The following is a 22,526-nucleotide window of genomic DNA, read 5'->3' on the forward strand; positions in this document are numbered from 1 at the left end:
TGATTTTTTGGAGGAGTGAAGTCAACAAGTCAAGTAGTTGGTTAGATCCCTATTAACGATTAGTTGACTTTACACTCTCGAAGTCGTTGTAGAGTAGTAAAGTCAAATTGATGAACAATCGATTAATCTGGAAAAAAAAATACTTTTAACACACCCCTCACCACGGAATAATCGCTTAGGGTGATCTTTCAAAAACATTTGATAATCTGACTTTAATAGTAAGTGGGCAAAAATGCAAAATCCAGCCATTTTTATCCATCCCAGGGGGCGGCCATTTTGCCACTTGCTGTCGACTGAAGATGACATCACAGTTGCTCAGGCTCAGGCAACGACCAATCACAGCTCACCTGTTTTCTGAAGCTGAGCTGTGATTGGTTGTTACCTGAGACCTGAGCAACATTGTTGTCATCTTCAGCAAGTGGCAAAATGGCTGCCCCCTGAGATGGATAAAAACAGCTGAATTTTGCTTCATAACTCATATTACAAATAGTAATTTTAACCAAAATACCATATTTAGACTAGTGGGACTGAATAGAACATATTGTTGGTGAATAATTTTTTTTTAAATTAGGTCAAGATGCCGTCAACACATGATTAGTGAGTAGTCGACTTCAAGTGCTAAATGTCAATGTGGAATAGTGTCGTTGACTAGTTGACTAATCTAGTCAATCCTAGTCAACTAGTGACTTGTTGACATCTTTCTTTAAAAAAAAAAACATTTTTTGGAAGAGTTACACGTCAACTAATCAGTTAGACCCCTATTAACCACTATTAACAACTAGTTGACGTCACACTCCAAACGTCATTGTGGAGTAGTAAAGTTGATTTGTTGACTAGTCGGTTTAAAACACACACGTCACCACAGGGTAATCTTCCCAAGATATCTGATAATCTGACTTTTGCTAACTGAGGGGTCAAAATGCTTAAATTTAGTCTGATTAACGATATGCGTTTACCCCACTTTAGCTGTTCAACATTGTCTCAATTAATATTTTTCCAGCCTGCGGTACTGTGCAGTGGAAAATTGGTGCAACATTTTCTGATGAGATCTCCCTCACTTAAGAGCATTTAGACGTCACCACGCCATCGTCGTCCTCCCCGGACGCTATCTGCTCATCGCGCTACCGGCACCCGCATCCCTCCACCACCATGTCCGGGTAGTTCTTCAGCACCACGCGGTCCTGGGGGTCCAGGTAGAGCAGGGCGATGGGGCTGAGCGAGGTGGGCACGCAGCAGGCCCGCGGCACGGCGCCGTTGACCGAGTTGACCAGCGTCTGCACCATGGCGTGGCTGGAGGAATTCATGTGGTCGGCCAGGGGGAAGCGGCACTCGCCCAGGCAGAAGAAGGCGTCGTAGCCGCTGGGCGCGATGATCCACTCGTGCCAGCCCACGTCGTTAAAATCCACGTAGAGGGGATGGCGGCGGCAGCGGTTGCGGGAGAGGCGCTTGAGCTTGGCCGCGCGGCCGCCGTTTCGTTTCACCCTTCCCGTTTGGCCACCCCAGCTCGGCGTTTTATAGGTTTTATCCCGGCCCCGCTTTTTGTCTCTGTTCCAGCTTTTCCGAGCCAACCCGCTGAGGTTCCGCCTGCCGTGCTTGACCAAAGGCTCACCGCGCCCGTCGTGACTATACGTCACCAGGAGGGGCCTCTCCTGGGCCCAGCTGTGCTCGTCCTGCCCCACAGACCTGCACACCCTCAAGTGCCCCCCTTTATGCCGCTCCTGTTTCCCCCGATCGGTGCTGTTCTCTGATACCACCTCCAGGAGGAAGCCAAGGTGATCCGCTCCATTCAGGGCTAAATTAAAGAGCTCTGCCTTCAGGCTGAACGCCTCCCAAAAGTTGCCTTTTGGATGATTTTGAGGTTCAGCGGCGAGGAGTCTGGTCTCCAGCAGGGTGGGGACCTGTTGGTGCCCAGAGAGGTACAGGTTCAGTCTGTGGGGCCCGGGGCCCAGGGAGGCGGTCCTGGCGGCGCGTAGGAGGCGGAGCTCAGCCGAGAGCACCTTCTCATTCAGGGGGATGGAGGAGATGTTGAAGGAGATGTGCGCCCATTTCTGGTCCTCTGCTGTGAGGGGCTCTAAGGGAACAACAACGAGACAAAATCTTAAAGCAAAAATGAACACAAATACAGATGAGATACGCAGATTAGTCATACTATTATTTTTGATCGCAGATTATCCTTTAGCTGACGGCAGTTGGTTATGGTAAAGGTAGCACAGGTTGTTTTTGAACAATAAACATCACTAAATGCATTAAAGTAAAGCATGTAATAAATGTTTGAGTATGACATTCAGAATATTTGTTCATGTCAAACTATCAGGGTCCATTTTTCCCCCCTATTTTAAATTATTCAAGTAATAACATTAAATGTCAAAAGAATTAACACATAACAGGTGCTCTTTAAAGGGATACTTCACTTATTTAGCTATTATAGTAATAAAAAGTTAATATTTTGTCTATATTTAATTTGATACTTTCATTATTTTTCACAGACAATTAGTACCTTTAAAAACACATTTTGCAACTTCCTGTTGACTGAAAATGACATCACAAGGGCTCAGGTAACTAATCACAGCTCACCTGTTTTCTAGGTTTGGTCATGTGACATTCACAAGCTGAGCTGTGATTGGTTACCTGAGCCCTTGTGATGTCATTTTCAGTCGACAGCAAGTTGCAAAATGTGTTTAAAGGTACTAATTGTACATGAAAAATGATGAAACTATCAATTTATTATAGGCAAAATATTAATGATTGCCTACCAAAAAATGGCTTAATAAGCATCCCTTTAAATTTGGCAGGCAAAAAATGTTGATAAATAGCCTTAAGTGATTAATCGTGATTAATCAAAATTCTAAGATGCAATTAATCTGATTAAAAAATGTAATCGTTTGACAGCTCTAATATATATATATATATTATTGTGTTATTTTTTTGCCCTAGTACAATTATAATGGCCATCAGTTACTCATAAATTTTTGCTATTTACGGGCTACTACTGTATACTTTCGACACGTGTGTACACACACGTAGGACAGCAACCCTGTCTAATCTTTTGTGAGCGTGCTTGAACCATCTGCCATGTTTTGATTGTTAAATGAGACTTGTCAAAGATATCTGCACCTATCATAAAGCAGATTTCTCCATCACCATCTGCTGATAAAAGAGAACTTAGGAACAGTTTGCATGGTGCGGGCTAAAGGTCTTTGGCTTGCTCTCATTTTGACACAGGCGTGTGGTCACGGTGTCGCAGTGGTCTTACCGTTGTGGTGAAAGCTGCGTATGGTGTTGGCCTGCTGCACGTGCTGGCTGGGGAAGCTGAAGGCGGGGTCCTCCAGCAGGTGGTACTGCTGCTGGTGGAAGCGGTACAGATCCAGGAGGTACCGAGGGATCGGCACGCCGGGCCGAGGGTTGGGCTGCGACTGCAGGCCCAGGCGGCTCAGCAGGAGATTCTGGATGGTCTGAGCCAGGCCCGCCTCCGGGGGGGACCCGGTGGGCGGGGGATCCGGGGCGGTGGGCGACGCGCCGGCTAGCCTGCCATTGTCGACCTCGCCGGTGTCACCTTGGCTACCGGACGAGGCTTGAGGTAGCAGCAGGACCATGAGGAGCAGGAGGTTAGCAAGGAGCATGGTGGACCTAAAGTGAGGAAGCAGACAGCGCTCACGTCAAGAACAAACATGATTTTTGGGATGTTCCATACCATTTTATTTTTTTTTTCAGACCCATATCTGGTATTGGTACACCCCCACTCTTGCGTTATTTAAAATTACATTTTGAAATACTTTATCTAAACCACTGTCATGGAAAACATTAGTTAGTTTTTATTTATTTTTTTCCATTCTTGTGTCATCTTTATTAGTTTCAGTATTAGTTTTAGTCTTATTTATGTAGAGTATTCATCAAGTGCATAATTAAAAAACAACAACAAAAAGTCACATTAAGTCACATGTGATAAAGTAAAGTAAATCACAATTCCCAAATGACTCTTCAAACTCATTTCTTCTGTACATCAACACCAAAATAAATACATTTAAAATCAACTCTAAAAGCTCATGTATGAAATTGACAAAGATGAAAACGAAGGACATTTTTGCTATAATTATTCAGGACTGTCTCAGAAAAATAGAATATTGTGATAAAGTCCAGTATTTTCTGTAATGCAATTAAATAAGCAAGAATGCCATACATTCTGGATTCATTATGAATGAAATATTGCAAGCCTTTTATGATTCTAATATTGCTGGTTGTGGCTTACAGCTTAAGAAAACTCAAATATCCTATCTCAAAATATTAGAATATTTCCTTAGACCAAGTTAAAAAAAAAAGCTATATTTTATTATTTTATATTTTATTTTATTTAATTTATGTCAATGTTTTTTCAATTGTAGTTTCAGTTATTCACTTCCCAGATCTTTTTAATAGCACAATCACTTGCATTTTTTTTTAAATTTTCTTAGGAGCAATACTAATTTATACTTGGATGTCAGGAAGCGTTGTTTGCGAAACCAAGCAATATTTGTCTAAAAATCAAATTGTAAACTGATTTGTTAGTAAACTAAGGTTCCACTGACAGGTTAAAGCAATCTTCCAACCAACATCCAAGGATTAACAAATAAATCACATGGGGAGTACATAATATTACTGATTCAAAGAAGAATGAATTGAATTCTGCATATCACTTGAACCGATTATCTTCTCTCCCTTGTAGTTAGCATCAAGCCTGAAAAAAACATTGCTCTCATGAACTGCAATTAGAAGTGACACACAAGAAGATGGACTCTTCCCTCCCATCCTGTTCCTCACTCATTTTGTCTGTGAGTTTGCGTGTGCACGCGGGAACATGACCACAAACTGGGAGGTCACATAATTACGACCACGGCTAACAGCATACCATCATGACATAGATGTTAATAAGTCAACCGGTCATTAAAGCACTAACGGCCCTCCTGGGGTGAAAATTGAGGTGAAGTGTTTTAAAAAAAAAACAACAAAAAAAAAAACAAAAAAAAAAAGAAAATCAAATAAAAGATGTCAAACCTGAGCTGACATACGGAAATGCACAGGTTATTAAAAAAAACAAAAAAACAGTTCATTATTATAGTTAAGAAAAACAATGAAATAACTCAAGCTAAAATTGAAAAACATTTTCATGTATGAAACCAGAATAAATACAAAAATGTTTTTAAGAAAATGAAAACTAACGGAAACTACATCTTGAGTTAATAACTAATGCTATAGTGAAAAATGTACATTTTTGTACTTACATTATACGTGAGCTTTCTGGGTTAATTTTAATCCATATCGACCGTAACATTAACATTAATTTGAGAATAATAGTTTATTTTATTACACCGTACTTAGCAACCTTTTTTTTTTTGCACTCAACAAACAAACAAACAAACAAACAAACAAACAAAAACTAAAAATAATACTAAAACTAATAAAAAATAAACTAAAACGAAGACTTTTCCCAAAAATAAAAACTAACGAATCTGCTCTAAAAGCCAATTAAAACTAATTGATTTTTTTTTAAAGTCACCAAATAAAAGTAAATAAAAACTCGCTATAATGAAAAATGCACCCTGGTCTGCCCTCCTTTATCTCTTTACGAGCCATCAAATCGATTAACGGCAAGATAAGCGAGGCGTTTAGGGCCCGAGTGAACACATTATGATGCCGTAATAGCCCGCATATCTGGCCCCCGCTGTCAGAAAAGAGGTTAGCGCGAGGCTACAGGTGTGACCACATCGGTTTATGCTTTTATGCGTACGTGATTACGTCCGCCGAGCCGGCCGAAGCGGGTTCAAAGGGCACGAGAAAAACAGCGTGGGATTGTCGCGGCCCATCCATTACAGTGTGATGGCCGGCCCCACCCAGCAGGGAGCGTTTCACCTGAGGCGTAGGCAGCTCAGTACAATTACAGACGAGACGCCTCCCCCTGGTTGAGAAAAGAGGACAAGCAGAAGACATCTCTCCTGTACTTTCCTCCTCTACTAAAAGACACTGAAAGGTTCAAAGGTTCACATGGTAGGAGCAGTGCACTCACCGAGACGTACAAGAAAAAATACTGACCATAAAGCAGTAACGTTGCCAGGAAAAACTCAATTTACGAGAATAAAAATGCTAATATTACAAGATATAAATCTTAATATTATGGCAAAAAATTGTAAGAGAAAAAAGTTATGATGCTTTCAGTCAAATCTGTTTGTCGAAATTCTACACAAATAACTTGTGGATATAAGTGGTAATGTTACAACAAAATGTAATAATACAAAATATATATTTTATGAAAACGAAGTATTAATCTTCAGTGTATGAAGTGGTAATGAAGCAAGAAAATAAAAAAATATTAAAAGAAAATGTCATAATTGTATGAAAATAAAGTTTTAATCTCATGAAAATGAAGTAGCAATTTTAAGTGTAAAAAAACAAATCACCATTAATTTCATGCAATTTTAAGGAAAAATGCTACATTGGAATATATAGGTTTTTCTTTATAATTATCTGTTTTTTTTCTGTTATTCATCCCTAACAGTACCACTAAATTTCATCCCCTCGTTTCATTTAAAGTCAAGTCAAGTCAAGTCAAGTCAAGTCATCTTTATTTATATAGCCCTTTCAAACAGTCTTAGCTTCCTGTCTGTATGTGTCACATTGGCTCCACCCATCTAGTGATGCCAACTTTCTTGCGACTTTCCAAAATGTCTCTTGGTGTCTTTTTTTTGTCAAAAGTGACTAGCAACGCATTTAGTGACTTTTTCTGGTGTTTTAAAGACTCACAACATAACAGTCAGTTTGATTGGATAGTCTAGTTTAACAATACAGGATGAGATTGACTTATATAATGTGGGTCTAGACAAATCATTCAATATTGCTCTATGTAACCATTTGCCCCAAAATATTTTTTACATTATCCTTTTTATTTGACCATGACTGAAACGTCTTCTAATTCGTAGATCAACACCTTAGCTGATCACAATGGGCACTCCTGCAAGCCTGTGGTCAATAGTTTTGAGATTGGAGTCAGGTTTGAATTTCCCGTCCTCTGCGGATGTGACATCATGTGCGCGTTGTAGAATGTGTGACAGTTTCATTTTTCAGCCACAGGTGGCAGTAAGCGATTAAAATTTCAATTTTTTTGCATTCTAGCAACTTAAAGACATGAAGTTATTTTGAGAAGTGATTGCCTATTTCAAAGGCAAAAATAAAAAACAAACCAATAGACCAGCAGAAGAAACTTTCCGCTCTCCTATAGCGTCCATTACAATTACATGCAAATTCCCAATTATGCAAATTAGGCAATTACATCTTTTAGCAATTTTGACTTGACTTTTATTGATGACATTTATATGATGAACTGCCCCCAGTGAGATCTTTTTGTACCCAACATTCACTTGGGATATAAAAAAAAAAAAAAAAGAGAGAGACTGTGATGAATGATTTTGGGCTAAGGTAAAATGAAGGTTTAAAAGGTTGTGTCCACCATAAGACATATTGGATGTGACCTGACCTCCCTGAGCAGCAGACAGTGTGGCGATAAACTCCCATCCTCTCTTTTTATCTGTTTATTTCAACGTGCCTTTTCCCCTTCCTCCTTCACTACAACTGTCTTTTTTTTTTTTTTTTTTTTTACCTCAATGGATTCTCCCCCCTTCTCATTTGATTCTATTTTTCCAAAGCCTTATATGAATGGTGTTTTTGCGGAAGAGTGCGGCACATGGACGGCCCCTAGTGTCACCGCAGCTGGCTGATTTATCCGCCGCCGCTGTCTTCATGTTACGCCTGGTCCTCAACTTTCCCTTCCTGTTGCTCTTCCCGTGTTTCTTTTCCCAAATTCCTTCTCTCTCTCTCTCTCTTTCTCTCTCTCCTAGACTTCTCAGTCCATCTCTATAGTTCACTCACTGTTGTGCTTTGGAACATGTTGCATGACAGCTAAAGATTCCACTTGCTTAAAACTGAGTTGCTGAAAACTACAGCGGGCTAACTCAATTTAGGTCATTTAAAAAAAAAAAATTCAGGTGAATATTGCTCTAGATTTAGCGTCAATGTTGACATTTAGGGGGCAGCTCATCTCTTGATTCATCAGTCCAACATTGGACTAACTCCTACTTCCAAGATGGCCGTGCATGTAAAACCAGGTTCAGAAACGTGCTTCAGTTTGCGGGCCAGTACGGTTGTATGTTTGTACAAGTGTAGCAACATACACTTTTCTATCGTCCACGAAATATTGATAGCTAGACAGATATTTGGACTTAGCTCACTATTGTACAAAACTTATTTTTTTCTAACCTAAGTTTGTTTCTTTTCTTCAAAGCAACCAAGATGATAGTGAAGATGATGACAAGTACTTCAATTGTGGATAAAGTGCCAGCAATATGTCCAATGTCGTTTAATTCCAAAAATATATTTCGTAGACCAAAATCTGAGGGAAAACACAATTTCTGTAAAAATGTACTGTATATCCTAAAAACGTAATCATCATGATATAAATCTCCGAGAATTTATTGCAGCCACAACATTTTTAATTACATACTTTCTTGCAAAACGACTATTAAAATAGAGTTGCCCCACTTTTGTTCTCAATGGCTTAATATCATATCATTTTTCATAGTGAGATCATAAAACGATTTCTGTAAAACAAAATTGGCTCTATTATTTTATTTTTTTAATTGTTTTATTTTTGCATTAATTTATTTGCTTATCGTCGCTGCTATGTGAAAAACACTACAGTATGTCCATTTTTTGCCCTCATTTTAAAAAAATTTCAAAATAAAATTTTCTGGGATGTCTGTATTCAGTTTCATCCCAAAAACGTAAAAATAAAAACATGAAAAAAAAAAATGGACACAAGTGTTTTTCACAAAGTAGCAACAATATGTTCATGTTATGTTATGCTTAGCATCAATGTATGATGTCCATAATTGGTTAATGACTCCAAATGTCCATTTGTTGCGCACATACAAGAACGTCAACAACACTGTACTGATTTACAAGCAGTTTGAGCCTCAGTGGACACTTCATTAGGTGCACCTGCATCATCCAATGCAACACAACATATGCTTCGCAATCATCGGTATTCATTAAACCAGGGGTGTCAAACTCATGTTAGCTCAGGGGCTGCATGGAGGAAAATATATTACCAAGTGGGCCGCATCTGTAAAATAACAGTATATAACTTAAAAACAATTACCGTCATTTATAAGCAGATTTTCGCTATTTGTGGGCCAGCCCTAAATTACGGAGCTCAACTGTAATCATATTGTTCCAAAAAAATAACATGGGCGCAAATGGCCGTATAAGTTACGGATGTGTTAAATCTACCTGTTTTGCATATATATTGTTCCCAGAATGCATTGCGTGGCACAGTTAACTCATTCACTCTCAGCACATTTTTCGCAGTTTTACTGGATTTTGACTGATTTTGCAAGGCCCACAGAATATTGTGTCCTCTTGCTATCAAAACATGGAACCTACCAAAACAAAAGAGTCTCTTCTTTCATCAGGGAAAAAAAGGCATATTTCTATCTGTTTCCATTTTGGAGCAATTGGCATTAAAATCTATCAAAGTTTCATCATTATTCACAAATCTGTTTAAAACAGTGGGGAAAAAAAACTTTTTGCAACATGGCCCAGGTTGATCTCTTAAACTCTGCTGCCACCTGCTGGCCGTTTTTGTAATAACTACCATTGCTTGAAGCGTTCTCTTCAGTTCAGAGGATGCATCAAAGCCTCCTATATGCTCTAGCATTAAAAAACAAACATAAAAACGTATAAATACGTCTTTAGGAGCATGGTAATATTTAAAATAGAACATATTTATACGTTTTTGGGAGCAAATGAGTAAATGACGTTATAAGGACGTTAATCCTTTTCATAGCTATTTGTGTTACCAGTAAGCGAATTTGTGTCGTATTTAACACGACTATGTCGGTCTATGATTAAAAATAATAATAATAATTATTATTATTATTATTACTATTAAACAAACCGTAACTTTTAAGTTGCGTGTAAAATAATGACATCCAGGACGATTCCCCTGTACAAGTTGCATTGCTCATCTGAAGAATGCTTGTGAAATTACAAATTTATATGTTTTCATTTTTATTTATTTTTTTAACTTTACATATCATCTCGCGGGCCGGATTAAACCCCTTTGCGGGCCTGCTCCGGCCCACGGGCCATATGTTTGACTTACCGCATTAAACAATATGATTACTATTTTGGTGCTGCATCATATAAAGAGATTTTCCAAATATTTTGGTTACCCTATGAGAGAGCCAAAATATTACAAACAGGGGAGACAAGTTTGTATGGAAATATTGACATACTGTATCTCACTGGTGGTTACGAGTGTCACACTGCGTCTGACAGTAAGTGAAAAACACAAGACTGCCTGTTTTTCACATTAATAACGCTCTCGGCGGCGGCGGCGGCGGCGGCCGCGCAACACGCCTGGCTCAATTACCTGCTGCTCTTTGAACTCATAATGGGAACACTCTTCAGGTAGTGTATAGCGCACTGGCGTTTGGATTGAGCAACTGCTGTGTTTGTATGCGTGTGTGTTTTCCCCAGTGTGACTAATGTCTTCAGCAGCACACTTCCAGACAAATGGGCGTATTTTGAGTGCTCAAGCAGCACTAAATGACATTTAAGAACGCTGAAAAATACTGCTGGTGACAGTAGACATTAGCATGCATCGTATTCATATTTTGAATACACATTTGGACCACTGTTTAAGGAAATGGATGGATGTTTGTGTTATGACTAAACTGCAGCACTGATTCTACAAAGTCTTATCATGCACTGAAGTGGCTGGCGTGTTGTCACATCATTCAAGTAGATCCATAATATGGTATGTTGGTTAAAGAGTATTATTCGTGTGCTGGTTCTTGAGATTCGGAAAATGGTCTTTCCCAAAAGCAAATAATTATTTTTAGACATAAAAATCCGGAGGCATTTAAAAAAAAAAAAAAAAAAAATCATTTAAATCATTTCATTGCAACATTAAACTTCAATTCAAAAAGTGGAACTCATATTATATTCGCTGAATACAGACTGACTGTATTTCATGTAAATAAATGAAAATCATTTTTAATGGGGAAGTCCCCCCCCCCCCCAAAAAAAAAAAAAAAAATTCTTGACAACAATATGGTCTACACAGCCCCACTAATCTAAATATGGTAGTTAAATCCAGCAGTTTTTATCAATATCAAAAGGCGGCCATTTTGCCACTTGCTGTCGAGTGAATATGTCATCACGGTTGCTCAGGTCTCAGGTAACAACCAATCAAAGCTTCAGAATATGAGCAACTGTGATGTCATCTTTAGTCGACAGCAAGTGGCAAAATGGCCGCCCCCCTAAGATGGATAAAAATGGATGGATTTTGCTTCATACTTCATATTGCACAAATGTAATATTAATCTGAATGTCATATTTAGACTTGTGAGGTCACATATAACATATCATCAATAAATGTTTAAGGCTGACTTCTAATGGGTTCTCTGAAAAGTATTTTCTTATGTGTTTTGTTTAATGAATCTGTACAATACAAGAGTTGCAGTTAATGAATGAAACTATTGAAAATAAATCTTTCTACAATATTTTAATGCAGTGATTGTCAAAATCTGGTACTAGCATCACTAGTGTGGTACTCGGGCTCACCCTATTGGTACTTGAAAGAATCACTATTAAATTATTATTAAACTTTTTAGTACAATTTTTCTCGGTATTAATGTTCGAACTGTGCACAATGTTATAGTGACTCACAATGTTGGTCATTATGGTAGTACTTGGAGTACTCTGATTTTTTTAGGTGGTGTAAAAGGTTTGAGAACAATTGTTCTAATGTATTGAGACTGCGATGTGATTGGCTAATGAAGTTGATTGATGAAATAATGCACCATTTACACACTGGTCATTGTATCACTATTACGGCATTGAAGGACACCTGCTAAACACTCTCTGTACTTATGTAGGTGTTTATGTTGCGTTTATAAATGTTCATTTTGTTATAGTGGCTTGTTTGTTGTAGTATTAAAGTGGCTCCAAATACTGGAAACACATTTCTTGTGTGTTTTTAATATACATGTCAAATTAAGATAATTCTGAATTAAGTTTTGGTAATTGGTTAACTGAAGCTAAGGATGCTATTCATTTTCTTTAAAAACATTTGAATGTATATCATAACTGATCACTCTTTGCACTGTCTGTATGACACTGCTTGGCATTAAAAATCCTATATTTGTTTACACATGTGTGTGTGTGTGTGTAGTGCTCACCTCCAGGTGTGTAGGGATGTACGCAGTGTCCATGGCTTATCCTTGAGCTCCAGTGTTCCGATCCCTCGGCTCTCCCTCCTGCTCCTTTGGACAGATTGGATTGTGTCAAGTCTTGTGTGGACTCTTTTCTTACTTCGCTTAACTAGAGCGAGTGTCTGCCTGTGTCATGTAAATAAAACTCTACGACTACGTTGTGTAATACTCCCTCCATGTTGTATCCAAAGGTGCACTTTCCACCTGCGTGCGCCGCTTCAAACACTGTGCAGGTGCTAATGTGTGCGCATGCAAAGAAGCTGCACGAGTGCGAGTGAATGAATCAACTCCCTGTTGGACCTCAACCCTCTTACTATATTGTCCCGCTCCCTTCCTTTGCTGTCTCCTCCCCCTTTTTCCTCTCTCTCACTCATTCTCTCTCTCTTTCTCCCCTCTCACACACGCACATACACACTTGCTCTCTTTGCTGCCATTTCTGCCTCAAAAAGAATATCAGCTAAACTTTTCCCAGCCACTAACTCCCTTATATTGATGTCACATTCATTCAATTATCCAACCAAACCAGCACATGACATGAAACAAAGTAAAAATTTCGCTTTTTTTTTAGCCTCCCTCGCATAACAAACTCACCTGCTGCGTTTCAAAATCGCCATTGCTGTGGGACAATGGCTCCTTCATTATAAATACGTGGCCCTCATAACTCGGAATGGGATTCGAGTATAATAAATAATAAAACCAAATGTATGAATGGATGAGTCAGCGGCCTCTGAAGTCAGCGCAGTTTGCGTTTGTGATTGGATGGAAAAAGAGGGGCGGGGGGGAACTATTAGACAAGAGAAGCAAGGTGCACTCGTCCTTTCCGGAATTTGTATTCATGGAGTTGGCCCATGAGCAAACGTCTCTTTAGGATGCATCGTCTCACATCTTACTGCTCACACACGCACGAGAAACCCGCCTCATTCATCACAGCAAACACACACACCCCACCAAAAAAAAAAAAAAAACACTTGTGATGCACTCACATTGTTTTCCCCAAGAAGTCAATATGTTATCTGCCAATCAATTAACTTCTTGGACAACAGACTGTAATTGAAATAGATGATTAGCTCATTTATGACTCGCTCACTATCTGTTGATATTCTCGGCCCATTCATGCAGGTGTCTGTTTCAAAACCCTTAAAGTCGTACAGTTTGAAAATAGTCCCCCATTTTGAGGGTAAAAGACATTTTAATTTCCCTAGTCCTCGCTATTCTGTATTTCTCTCCATGACATGCGCACATCCATGGCTGACAGTGACAACAGGGCAGCAGTGACGCCAGTGAAGCATGCAAAGAAAATTCGAGGGATTTTCGAGGGACTGGTTAGCACATCCGCCTCCCAGTACTGAGGATGCTAGTTCGAGTCCAGGCTCCGGCCTTCCTGGGTGGAGTTTGCATGTTCTCCCCGCGCCTGCGTGGGTCTTCTCCGGGTACTCCGGTCTCCTCCCACATTCCAAAGACATGCGTGGCAGGTTAATTGGGCGCTCCGAATTGTCCCAAGGTGTGCTTATGAGTGTGGATGGTTGTTCGTCTCTGTGTGTCCTGCGATTGGCTGGCAACCAGTTCAGGGTGTCCTCCGCCTACTGCCCAGAGCCAGCTGGGATAGGCTCCAGCACCCCCCGCGACCCTTGTGAGGAGCAAGCAGTTAAGAAAATGGATGGATGGATGGATGTTAAATTGTTGCCTCATTAGAAATTAGGATAGCTTGTCTGAAGTTAGCTAAGCGAAGCATGATAACATAGATTGTCTTATTTTAGTGTAGCGTCATTTTTAATAGATTAGTTTAGCTTTTCTTGTATTAGTGTAGTTTAGCATCCATCCATTTTCTTGACCGCTTATTCCTCACAAGGGTCGCGGGGGGTGCTGGAGCCTATCTCAGCTGACCCTGGGCAGTAGGCGGGGGACACCCTGGACCGGTTGCCAGCCAATCGCAGGGCACAGTAGTTTAGCACATCTTACTTTTTTATGTTAAATAGGCGTATTTTAGCCTTGCCTAATCAAGATTTGCTTAGTTCAGTTAAAATTAGCATAACATGTTTGATCTTAGTTGAGTATAGAATAGCACCATATTTTGCTCATTTTAGTGTTGCTTCATTTGCCATAGTCGTAAGTTTAGTATCGTTTAGCTGCTAACCTAAACATATGCTAAACTTTAGCATATGATATATTATTGTTGTTCAATTAAGTTTATGTTAAATTGGTGTAACTTAGCATGGCATAGACTGTTTTTCTTAGTTTGTTTAGTTTACCTTATTTTAGTGAAGAACTTTTTCTTGGTTTAGTGAAGTTTAACATTTTAGCATGTCATGTCCGGACATGAAATATAGTGCATACCTCCATAATGAGAGTCTGATATATGCTCCCTTGCTCTTCTTGGTCAGTCACCTGAATGCTCATACTGTCATATAACACCCTTGGCTCTCAGCCTCTTATATTAATAACACATTTAGACCGCACCACTTTTAATCGTAATGAAATCGGCATACCATTAGTTAACCTACACATCATGTTATGATTTTTTATAATAGTATGAGTTGAAGCAATAATGGACAGTGTGCTGCAAGCTGAAAAATGTGGGTCAAACCGTATAAAGGCATTAATAGCCACTTGACATTCTTTCACATGTGAACTGCGGCTATACTGACCGCTGCCTCCTCCTCCTCCTTCCAAATGAGCGGCGATTCCAGCCTCCAGATTTCCCATCCTCTGGAAAAGACGTCTGCTGCCTTGTCCTGCTGACTTCCGCTGACGGGGGTGGAGAGCAACTTTTCAGCACCCTCTTCGCAAGTCATCCATCGTTGCTGCATTTTAGAATAGAAGTATAAAATCAAAATCAACAACAAATTAAACTTAAAAGGGGACATTCTTTAGAAATTGAAACTCCTTTAAAATACCGGGCGGTTTTTAAGACGATGTAGTTTGGCTGTTTTAAATATGCAACACGTAAGTTTTGTTTGACAGTAAACATCCACTGTCAAAAGAGCCTCTTTTTGGATGTTGACTAAAATTTCTGCTTATTTTGAAGTGAGTTGAATTCAATTTACTTGAACCATATAGAGCTCATATCGCAAGTTTGCACCTGCAAGTAAAAAACAAAAAAGAATGACGACTTACTTCTTGAAAAATTGGTCAGTCAGGTTGCTCTCAACTCAAGGCATTACTGTACATCTTTTACCTCTTTCTGAAAAGCCATCTTTAAACAAGCTTTTTCTGAAGTTTGCTGAATTCTATTGCAAATCAGCTAAGTTCTCAGCTAGGATGGGGAAGATCCAGAGGCACTTTCGAGCTACAGTCCACTGACTGAATCACTATCAAGTTGAGAAACCCACATTCTCGTTGGCCTTGTCGCTATCAGTCACCAAAGATCCAAATTAAAGTATTTTTTTCCATAACAAAATGTTGCCAAAAGTTCTATCAAGACAATGGCAGCAAAAGAAGAAGGGCTTGCATGCACAACAACAACAGTGGGGATTTTCTTGTGCTCATATAGTGTGAATTAAACAGTGTCAAAAAGACAAAAAAAAATAGATTAAAGCAAAAGTCCATATATAGTGTTAACAATGACATTTCAAAAAACTTCATCGGTTTGTTTCAGGCACCTTTAGATATTTTCTGTTCATGTTTTGCTGGCGCTTGCATTATTAGCATTCCCTCCTTTTCTTCCATTGATTGGCTACTGTATCACATTTCATTACATGGTGAGTATTTTCGACAGCTATTTTGTCTAAAGCGCATTACAGCATTGCGTTGGCATTCACCGCGCACTTTGTCACGCTAATGGAGTATGCCTAGCAAGCAAGGTGCCAAGCGAATCGTTAGGCGCAATTCGTTCAGTCTGCAATCCCAATGGAGAGCGCCATCGCAGCCGAGCTCCTGGTTTCACTTGAAATAAAAACGACAGATATTGATTCAAGTTAAAATGTATTGCGCATAAATTGAATGAAAATTATTGTTCGTTCAATGGGAGGTCGAAAGATTAAATGCAACTTTACTGAACATAAAAGTAAAGAGTAAAAGAAGGTTAAGCCACTGTAACATTATACACAATTTGAATATTTAATTCAGTGATTCTTTGTATATCACTAGTGAGAATCACAGCACTAAGTATTTCCATATCTAATACAGAGGAGTGATTACACTGTGAAAATAACCTGTATGACCTTGTCCAAGGTCACGGTGACATGCGCCCCTAATTTGGCGTTCAAACAGCCTCATGTGTTTGAAAGGTGTGACATTCTTTAATTAGTCAATAGCACAATATGAATGGTAATAATCAGTATTGGGGCCGCATTAATATGAAAAAAGAAAACATACAATCCCCACTAAAAGTATTGGAACGGTTGTATACTGAAGACATTTGGGCTTCACATTAAAAGATGAAGATGAGACAAAAAGTTCAGAATTCCAGCTTTTATTTCATTACATTTACATCTAGATATGTTGAAAAAAAAAAAAAAACTCAGGACGACACCTTTTGTTTGAACACACCCTCTTTTCAAATGAGCAAAAGTATTGGAACAGACTATTAAATTAACTTGAAGTGACTAACATTGAATATTTGGTGGCAAAAACCTGTACTTGCAGTAACTGCATCAAACCTGCATTGACTTCAACAGGCTGTTGCATTTTTTTCCATTTGAAATGCTTTTCCAGGACTTTACTGCAGCCTCTTTCATTTCTTTCTCCCTTCACTCTCCTCTTCAGATGCATCTTCTATTGGGTCAAAGTCTAATAATTTGCTTTAAATTGCCTGACAAAAAAAGGTTTGTAGACTTTGGAATTAATTCAACTGCTATCACGAGTTACACTTTTTCTCTGACCAGAATTAAGCTCTACTAAAGTGATGGAAAAGCCAAAGCATGTAAAAACAAAGGATCTGCTTATGTTCCAAAACACACAAGCTCATCTGTGAAGCATGGTATAACGCTGCGGTTGGAAGAGAAATGGTTGCAAACATGGCTGTACTGTCCGTGTGTCCTCTGTGAACCGACACGGCTATCTGCTTGGTGACATATGCACACGCAACAAGGTTAGCAAGGTTAGAGCGGTCGTCATTGCACCTTATTCTTCCTGCTGCGCAGCACACAGCTTCCTTCCTCTTCCTGAGCCAATTGAGCTGGCCTCCAATACAAAGACATCGTCCTCTACAGGCCGGTTCTAGAACTTCAAATTCATCTCCCACCCTGTGCACGAGTTCGTTGGATTCGGTCTGAGACATGACGCTAACGCATGTCCACTTAATGCAAACCGGTGTTTGCGTAATTTACGGATACAGTAGAGATTAAAGGCTGCCTCATTTTTTGTGTTGAGCCAAAATCCAATTGTCCCACAGGACTGCATCACAAAGGAAGGTGAGTCATGAAAGCGAAGTACCCCAATAGCCACAAAATGAGCCAAGATTGATGTTGCAACACTTATGGTAATTCCTTCGATAGGAACGTGACGTGCCTCCAATCCATAGTTTTCGTAAATGAACTATAAAAATCTGTATGAATGAATGAATGAATAAATAAAAATAAAAAAATCTAATTTACTTTGGTGCAATGTCCCCCTTTTCTATTTATTCATATTTTGTTTGTTTGTTTGTTTTTTAAAGTGTACTGTTTATGCGATAGCATGTCAGCCGCTAGTTAACAGTTAGCATGAGAAGCTAACACAGCAGTCTAAATGTATACTCAACACTTTATCCCACAGTACAGACAGGTGGACTTTAATGTATAACATAAAATACTTGGTCACTACTAACAGAGTCCTTAGGTTTATGTCAAAGACATGATAACATGATGATTTAAGATGCACCCCCCTCCTGTCTTCCAGTAAATACTTAGTGATTCTCCACTACTTTTAGACATTATATCAAAGCCTGGATCTTAGGGATGACTTTGCAAACAAAATAAAAACTAATAATAATTGAAGTGGATGATTTGTGAGGGTTTTGGCTGGGAAGGACAAACGGATGTCTGAAAGTAGAGAAGGAGACAAAGACAAAATTGTATTAATGTTCACATACAGGGATGTGCTCCAGTAGAATTATGTACAAAGACAGACACACACAAACAAGGTCTGATGTTTTTTCATTCACCACTAACAAATTCCACGTTTTTACACTGATGTCATTGCTTTATCCTGAGCTCAATGTTTGTGGATGAGGATAAGGAGCAGTTACAAGGACCGCAATTAGGAATTAAATACTGTATTTCCGGAAATAGCAGCCAGGGCTGTTTATTACACAACTCCAGATGGGGTTAGGTGCCATTTGCTTTTTAAAATGCATTTTAAAAAATACTATTAAGCAATGTTATTAATATTTTACATGTCAAGGGAAACAGGAGTCTATACCACTACTATAGAGAAACGTGCACAACATTGTGGAGTGATTATGCTAATCACTGAGAATGATTCTTTGAGAGATAGCGATTCCACATAACGTTAAGACAATTTTTAATACTGCGTGTTACGGTAGGGATGGCCGTTTTAGTTAGCAACCAAGTTCAAATGAGCTGAGCAGTTATAGTAAGTCTCAAATGTTTCTAATTTACCAATTAAAAAACAGGATACCACTCAGTTCTCAATAGCAACATAGTCAAATCATATTTGCACATAACGACAAGGTCACTAATGAGAAATCCGTTGTACGCGTGTGTAGTTGTGGGAAACAAAGTATATGCTATAAGCTAGTATACCTTGTGTAATGTGTAATGCCACGTGCACCATTCTCTCAACAGAGTTTTTAATAGCAGCTTGACTCATTGTTTAGGAAGCTGAAAGCCTGGGAAGGTCTGACTGATACAAATAATCATATTTGTCTTAAACAAACCTGTACTGTGCTTATTTTCTTCCAAGTTTCTGATGAGACAATAAATATCGATTAAAACGTTTTCAATACCAACTGAGGGTGAGCTGGAGCCTTTCCCAGCGGACTTTGAGTGACAGGTACACACGAGATTGGTCGCTAGCCAATCACAGGGCACATATAGGAACAAACAACCACATGACAATCGAGTTGTCAATGAACTTTAACATGAATGGTTTTGGGATGTAGGGGGTAGCTGGATTACCAGGAGAAAACCCACACAAGCATGAGAAGTTATAACATGCTGACATGCTAACCGTTAGCTAGCCATACTGACTGAACACTTTTTAAAAACAGATTAACTTAAAGGAAAATTGTGCCAAAAGATATGTCGATGCTCCTGTAAAAACCTCATTTATAATTACGGTGGTATAGTCACAGTATAATTCCTGTTGTTAGTTCTGACCACATGCATATGCTAGTTTTCTACTTATTCTGATATGAAATCGTACTCGTGAGAACAGGCCTGTTCATCTTCACTTCCCTCTCTGTCTTCATCAGTGTTTGAATGTTCCTTCTCATGTGAAGTGCAGCTTTGTAAATGTAAATGTGCGTGTGTGTGTGTGTGTGCGGTACGTAATAACAGGAAACTGCCCTTTCATGTTGACACAATCTTAAATTGACCAATTTGTCATTTGAACTAAACAAATACGCCAGGCTGTGACCCACGCAGGACACAAGCAGCTGACTTCTGGTGCACCTTCAAAGGTAACTCAAGGCCTGTTTTTTTTTTTAATTGTGAGCGTCTTATGACAAACTATAATCTTTATTTATAGGTCTCCTTGTGTGTCTATAGCCGACAGATGTACGGGGCCCAGAACAAGGTACTCCTCCATGGTCCAGCTGTGTCCAGGTGTGGTCCGCCGTCTCGGTGGGTTACCGTGAAAATGCATTCCCAGGGAAACATGTCTTCGGGCAAATAATAAATTTTTATACCTTGCTTTGTTAAAGTCATCATATGAGTCCTTGTGCTCTGTTGCTGCTATTTTTTTTTTTTGTGAGTCAAGATGTTACTGTCTGTCTGTACATCTGTTCTCATTAATAGTTATCTATAGTTATCTGCAGCAGGAGGGCAGGTACAGGATCTTGAAGGCTTACCAGAACAAAACAGGCGCTCAGGATACTGAGTGTGAAAAAATAAGGAAATATTGGTTGGTTTTGCATTTCCTGAAGTACACAGAAATGTAACCAAAAGGAAGAACAGGGGGCTTGTTTATGCATTGCAAGAAGTTTAAAAGCTAAGACATGCTCCACTTGCTTTGCAGCATCTATGTTTATGCAGATTCTATCAGACAGATAAAATCAGCAAAGAATCTCTGGTTGCATTAAGACAAGATGCTGCTTTCCACATCTGGCCCAGTTGTAAACACTCGTAAGTGGTCCGGCTGGTGTAAGTTATAAGAACTTGGTATCAAAGTGAGCAAGCAATTAAGTGTATAGAGGGAAATTGATGTACAAAATGGAGTTCTTCATTAAGATGTTGGGGGGGTTGTCCCTGTCTGAGCTAAGAAGCAGAAATGTCTTGACCAAACTAGTCATAATTTCCACATTTCTCGATAGTGGGTCCTGGAACTTCTCCCCTCTCATATCTCCAAGAACTCAGAAAGCTTTGGTTGGACACACTCTCAAGCTTTCGTGACTTTCCCAAGTGATCACATTTTCCCCAAGTCCAGAAACGTCACGATTTCCAAAGCTTTCGGTCCGAGGGGGTTTTGTACCTTCCAACTTCTGAAATATGCTCTTACTGACACCTCAGATTGATATGAATGGAAACAGTGCTCAGACCCAGGCAGTCAGAGCTTTATTGTATATGCTAAAGGCTAACACAATAAGGCTAACGTCCCAATTCAACATTTTTTACCTTCTTCCTTCCAGTCCTAAAACAAAGTTCTCTCAGATTAACCTACACTCCAATACTCTATGCCATTCTATTGGCCTTCTGGCTACGACACAGATCCTCCAGAAACCATTTCAAACATACATTTTTGTAGTTTGTAATGGTTCTTAAACCTTCCAGTTATTAAGCCAATGGGGTCTCCGAGTTCGGTCCTCGAGAGCCCCTATCCAGCCTGTTTTTCATGTCTCCGTCCTTCAGCACAGCTGAATCTAATGATCAGCAAGCTTTGCAGAAGCCTGATAACGATCCCGATCATGAATCAGGTGTGTTAGTGGAGAGAAACATGGAAAACAGGCTGGATAGGGGCTCTCGAGGACCGAACTTGGAAACCCTTGGTCTAGATTATGTCAGATTAACCTGCACCCTAATAATTAATCCGATTATCAGTCCCTAAGTAAAGTATCTGGATGGGATCCCTCTGCTCCAAAGGCCAATTATCTCCAAGACAAAGTATTACAGACCGAACTACAGCCCTACTTTCACTTCACGTACATGCTGTTGGAGAATATGTAAATTCGAACCATTTGTCGTTGAGGATAGAACATAAATCTAGTACCTCCCCTGTTCAATGTGGTCCATTGTATAATCTGGGCTCATGTTCAGAGACAACCCTAAATAGAGATTAAGTGGATGTTTCATGGCTTCCCAAAATAATCTGCATGTATTGGAATTGTTTTTCAGACTATTAGCATGTAAGAATTGTACTGTAGCCCCATCGCCTCCCCCACCAGTACCCCATTGACGTCCAACAATCCGTGTCCACGTCTTTGTCCTCTCTGCGTGATAGAGTGATGTGACAGTAGAGAGCAGACAATGTCGGGTTACCCTGCTAATATGGGAAGGAGGACGGAAGCATCCTGGGCGGTCGGGATGCGGAGCGTCCCTCTCCGCTTCGCTGTGTGGAGCAAGTCTCGCTGATGATTCACCAGTCTGCACGATAAAAGGTTGGCGACCCCAATTTGAGTAAGGCAAGAAGGAGGAGAAGCGGGAGAAGAAGGCAGATGAGGATGGGGGATAATAAGGAGGAGGGGACGCGGATGCCAACGTCAGAGGCACTTCCTAATAGGCAGATGTCCTTGTCCCTGACACAAGTAAATCATGTCTCTTGGGGAGAAGAATAAAAGATGGAGAGATTGCTGTCTGGTGAGCGGGATCTAGCGCAGGCTCGGGACGTGCGCGCGTGTCTAAGCGGGATTCGAAGCAATTAATTCAGCCTCGGCGCTCGGCGTCGACGTAGCTGTTTTGATGATGCGAAAGATGGGAGTGAGCGAAGTGACGCAGATTAAGTGATTTAAGATGTGTGAGGGGTGCGTGGGCGGAGCAGCGGGGGAAACAGGTGAGATCCAGAGTATGGAACAGGAGGAGGAACAATGGAAAAGTACTCACAAGACGTCTTGGAGGTGGCAGTTAAAAGTTGATGTTGATAATGAGAATACGATCCCACTGCCACTGGGAAAGAACTTCTCCAACACCA

General features: G+C 39.8%; 1 protein-coding gene and 1 long non-coding RNA gene across 2 annotated transcripts; one reads left to right on the forward strand and one right to left on the reverse strand.

Moving 5' to 3' along the window:
* Positions 1–462: 462 nt before the first annotated feature.
* On the reverse strand, positions 463–12,936 carry bmp16 (bone morphogenetic protein 16). Its single transcript, XM_077541397.1, has 4 exons — positions 12,894–12,936; positions 12,270–12,353; positions 3,254–3,627; positions 463–2,071 (listed from the first exon to the last, which is right to left on the reverse strand). Exons 1-4 carry the CDS (start codon positions 12,914–12,916, stop codon positions 1,122–1,124), a joined length of 1,431 nt encoding a protein of 476 aa, XP_077397523.1. The 5' UTR covers positions 12,917–12,936; the 3' UTR covers positions 463–1,121.
* A 6,790-nt stretch (positions 12,937–19,726) lies between these two features.
* Positions 19,727–20,109, forward strand: LOC144032933 (uncharacterized). Its single transcript, XR_013287828.1, has 2 exons — positions 19,727–19,863; positions 19,932–20,109. It is a non-coding gene; the product is annotated as an uncharacterized LOC144032933 (long non-coding RNA).
* Positions 20,110–22,526: the final 2,417 nt, after the last annotated feature.

Source organism: Festucalex cinctus, chromosome 13, assembly GCF_051991245.1.
Source record: "Festucalex cinctus isolate MCC-2025b chromosome 13, RoL_Fcin_1.0, whole genome shotgun sequence".
Taxonomy (NCBI): Eukaryota; Metazoa; Chordata; class Actinopteri; order Syngnathiformes; family Syngnathidae; genus Festucalex; species Festucalex cinctus.

Excerpts from the sequence above, each read along its gene's own strand:
- bmp16 (XM_077541397.1), bottom strand. The coding sequence starts at position 12,916 with ATGGCGATTTTGAAACGCAGCAG. Across the intron at positions 12,354-12,893 it reads GCGATTTTGAAACGCAGCAG|GAGCAGGAGGGAGAGCCGAG; the intron begins GTGAGTTTGTTA and ends ATCTGTCCAAAG. Across the intron at positions 3,628-12,269 it reads ACATCCCTACACACCTGGAG|GTCCACCATGCTCCTTGCTA; the intron begins GTGAGCACTACA and ends TCCTCACTTTAG.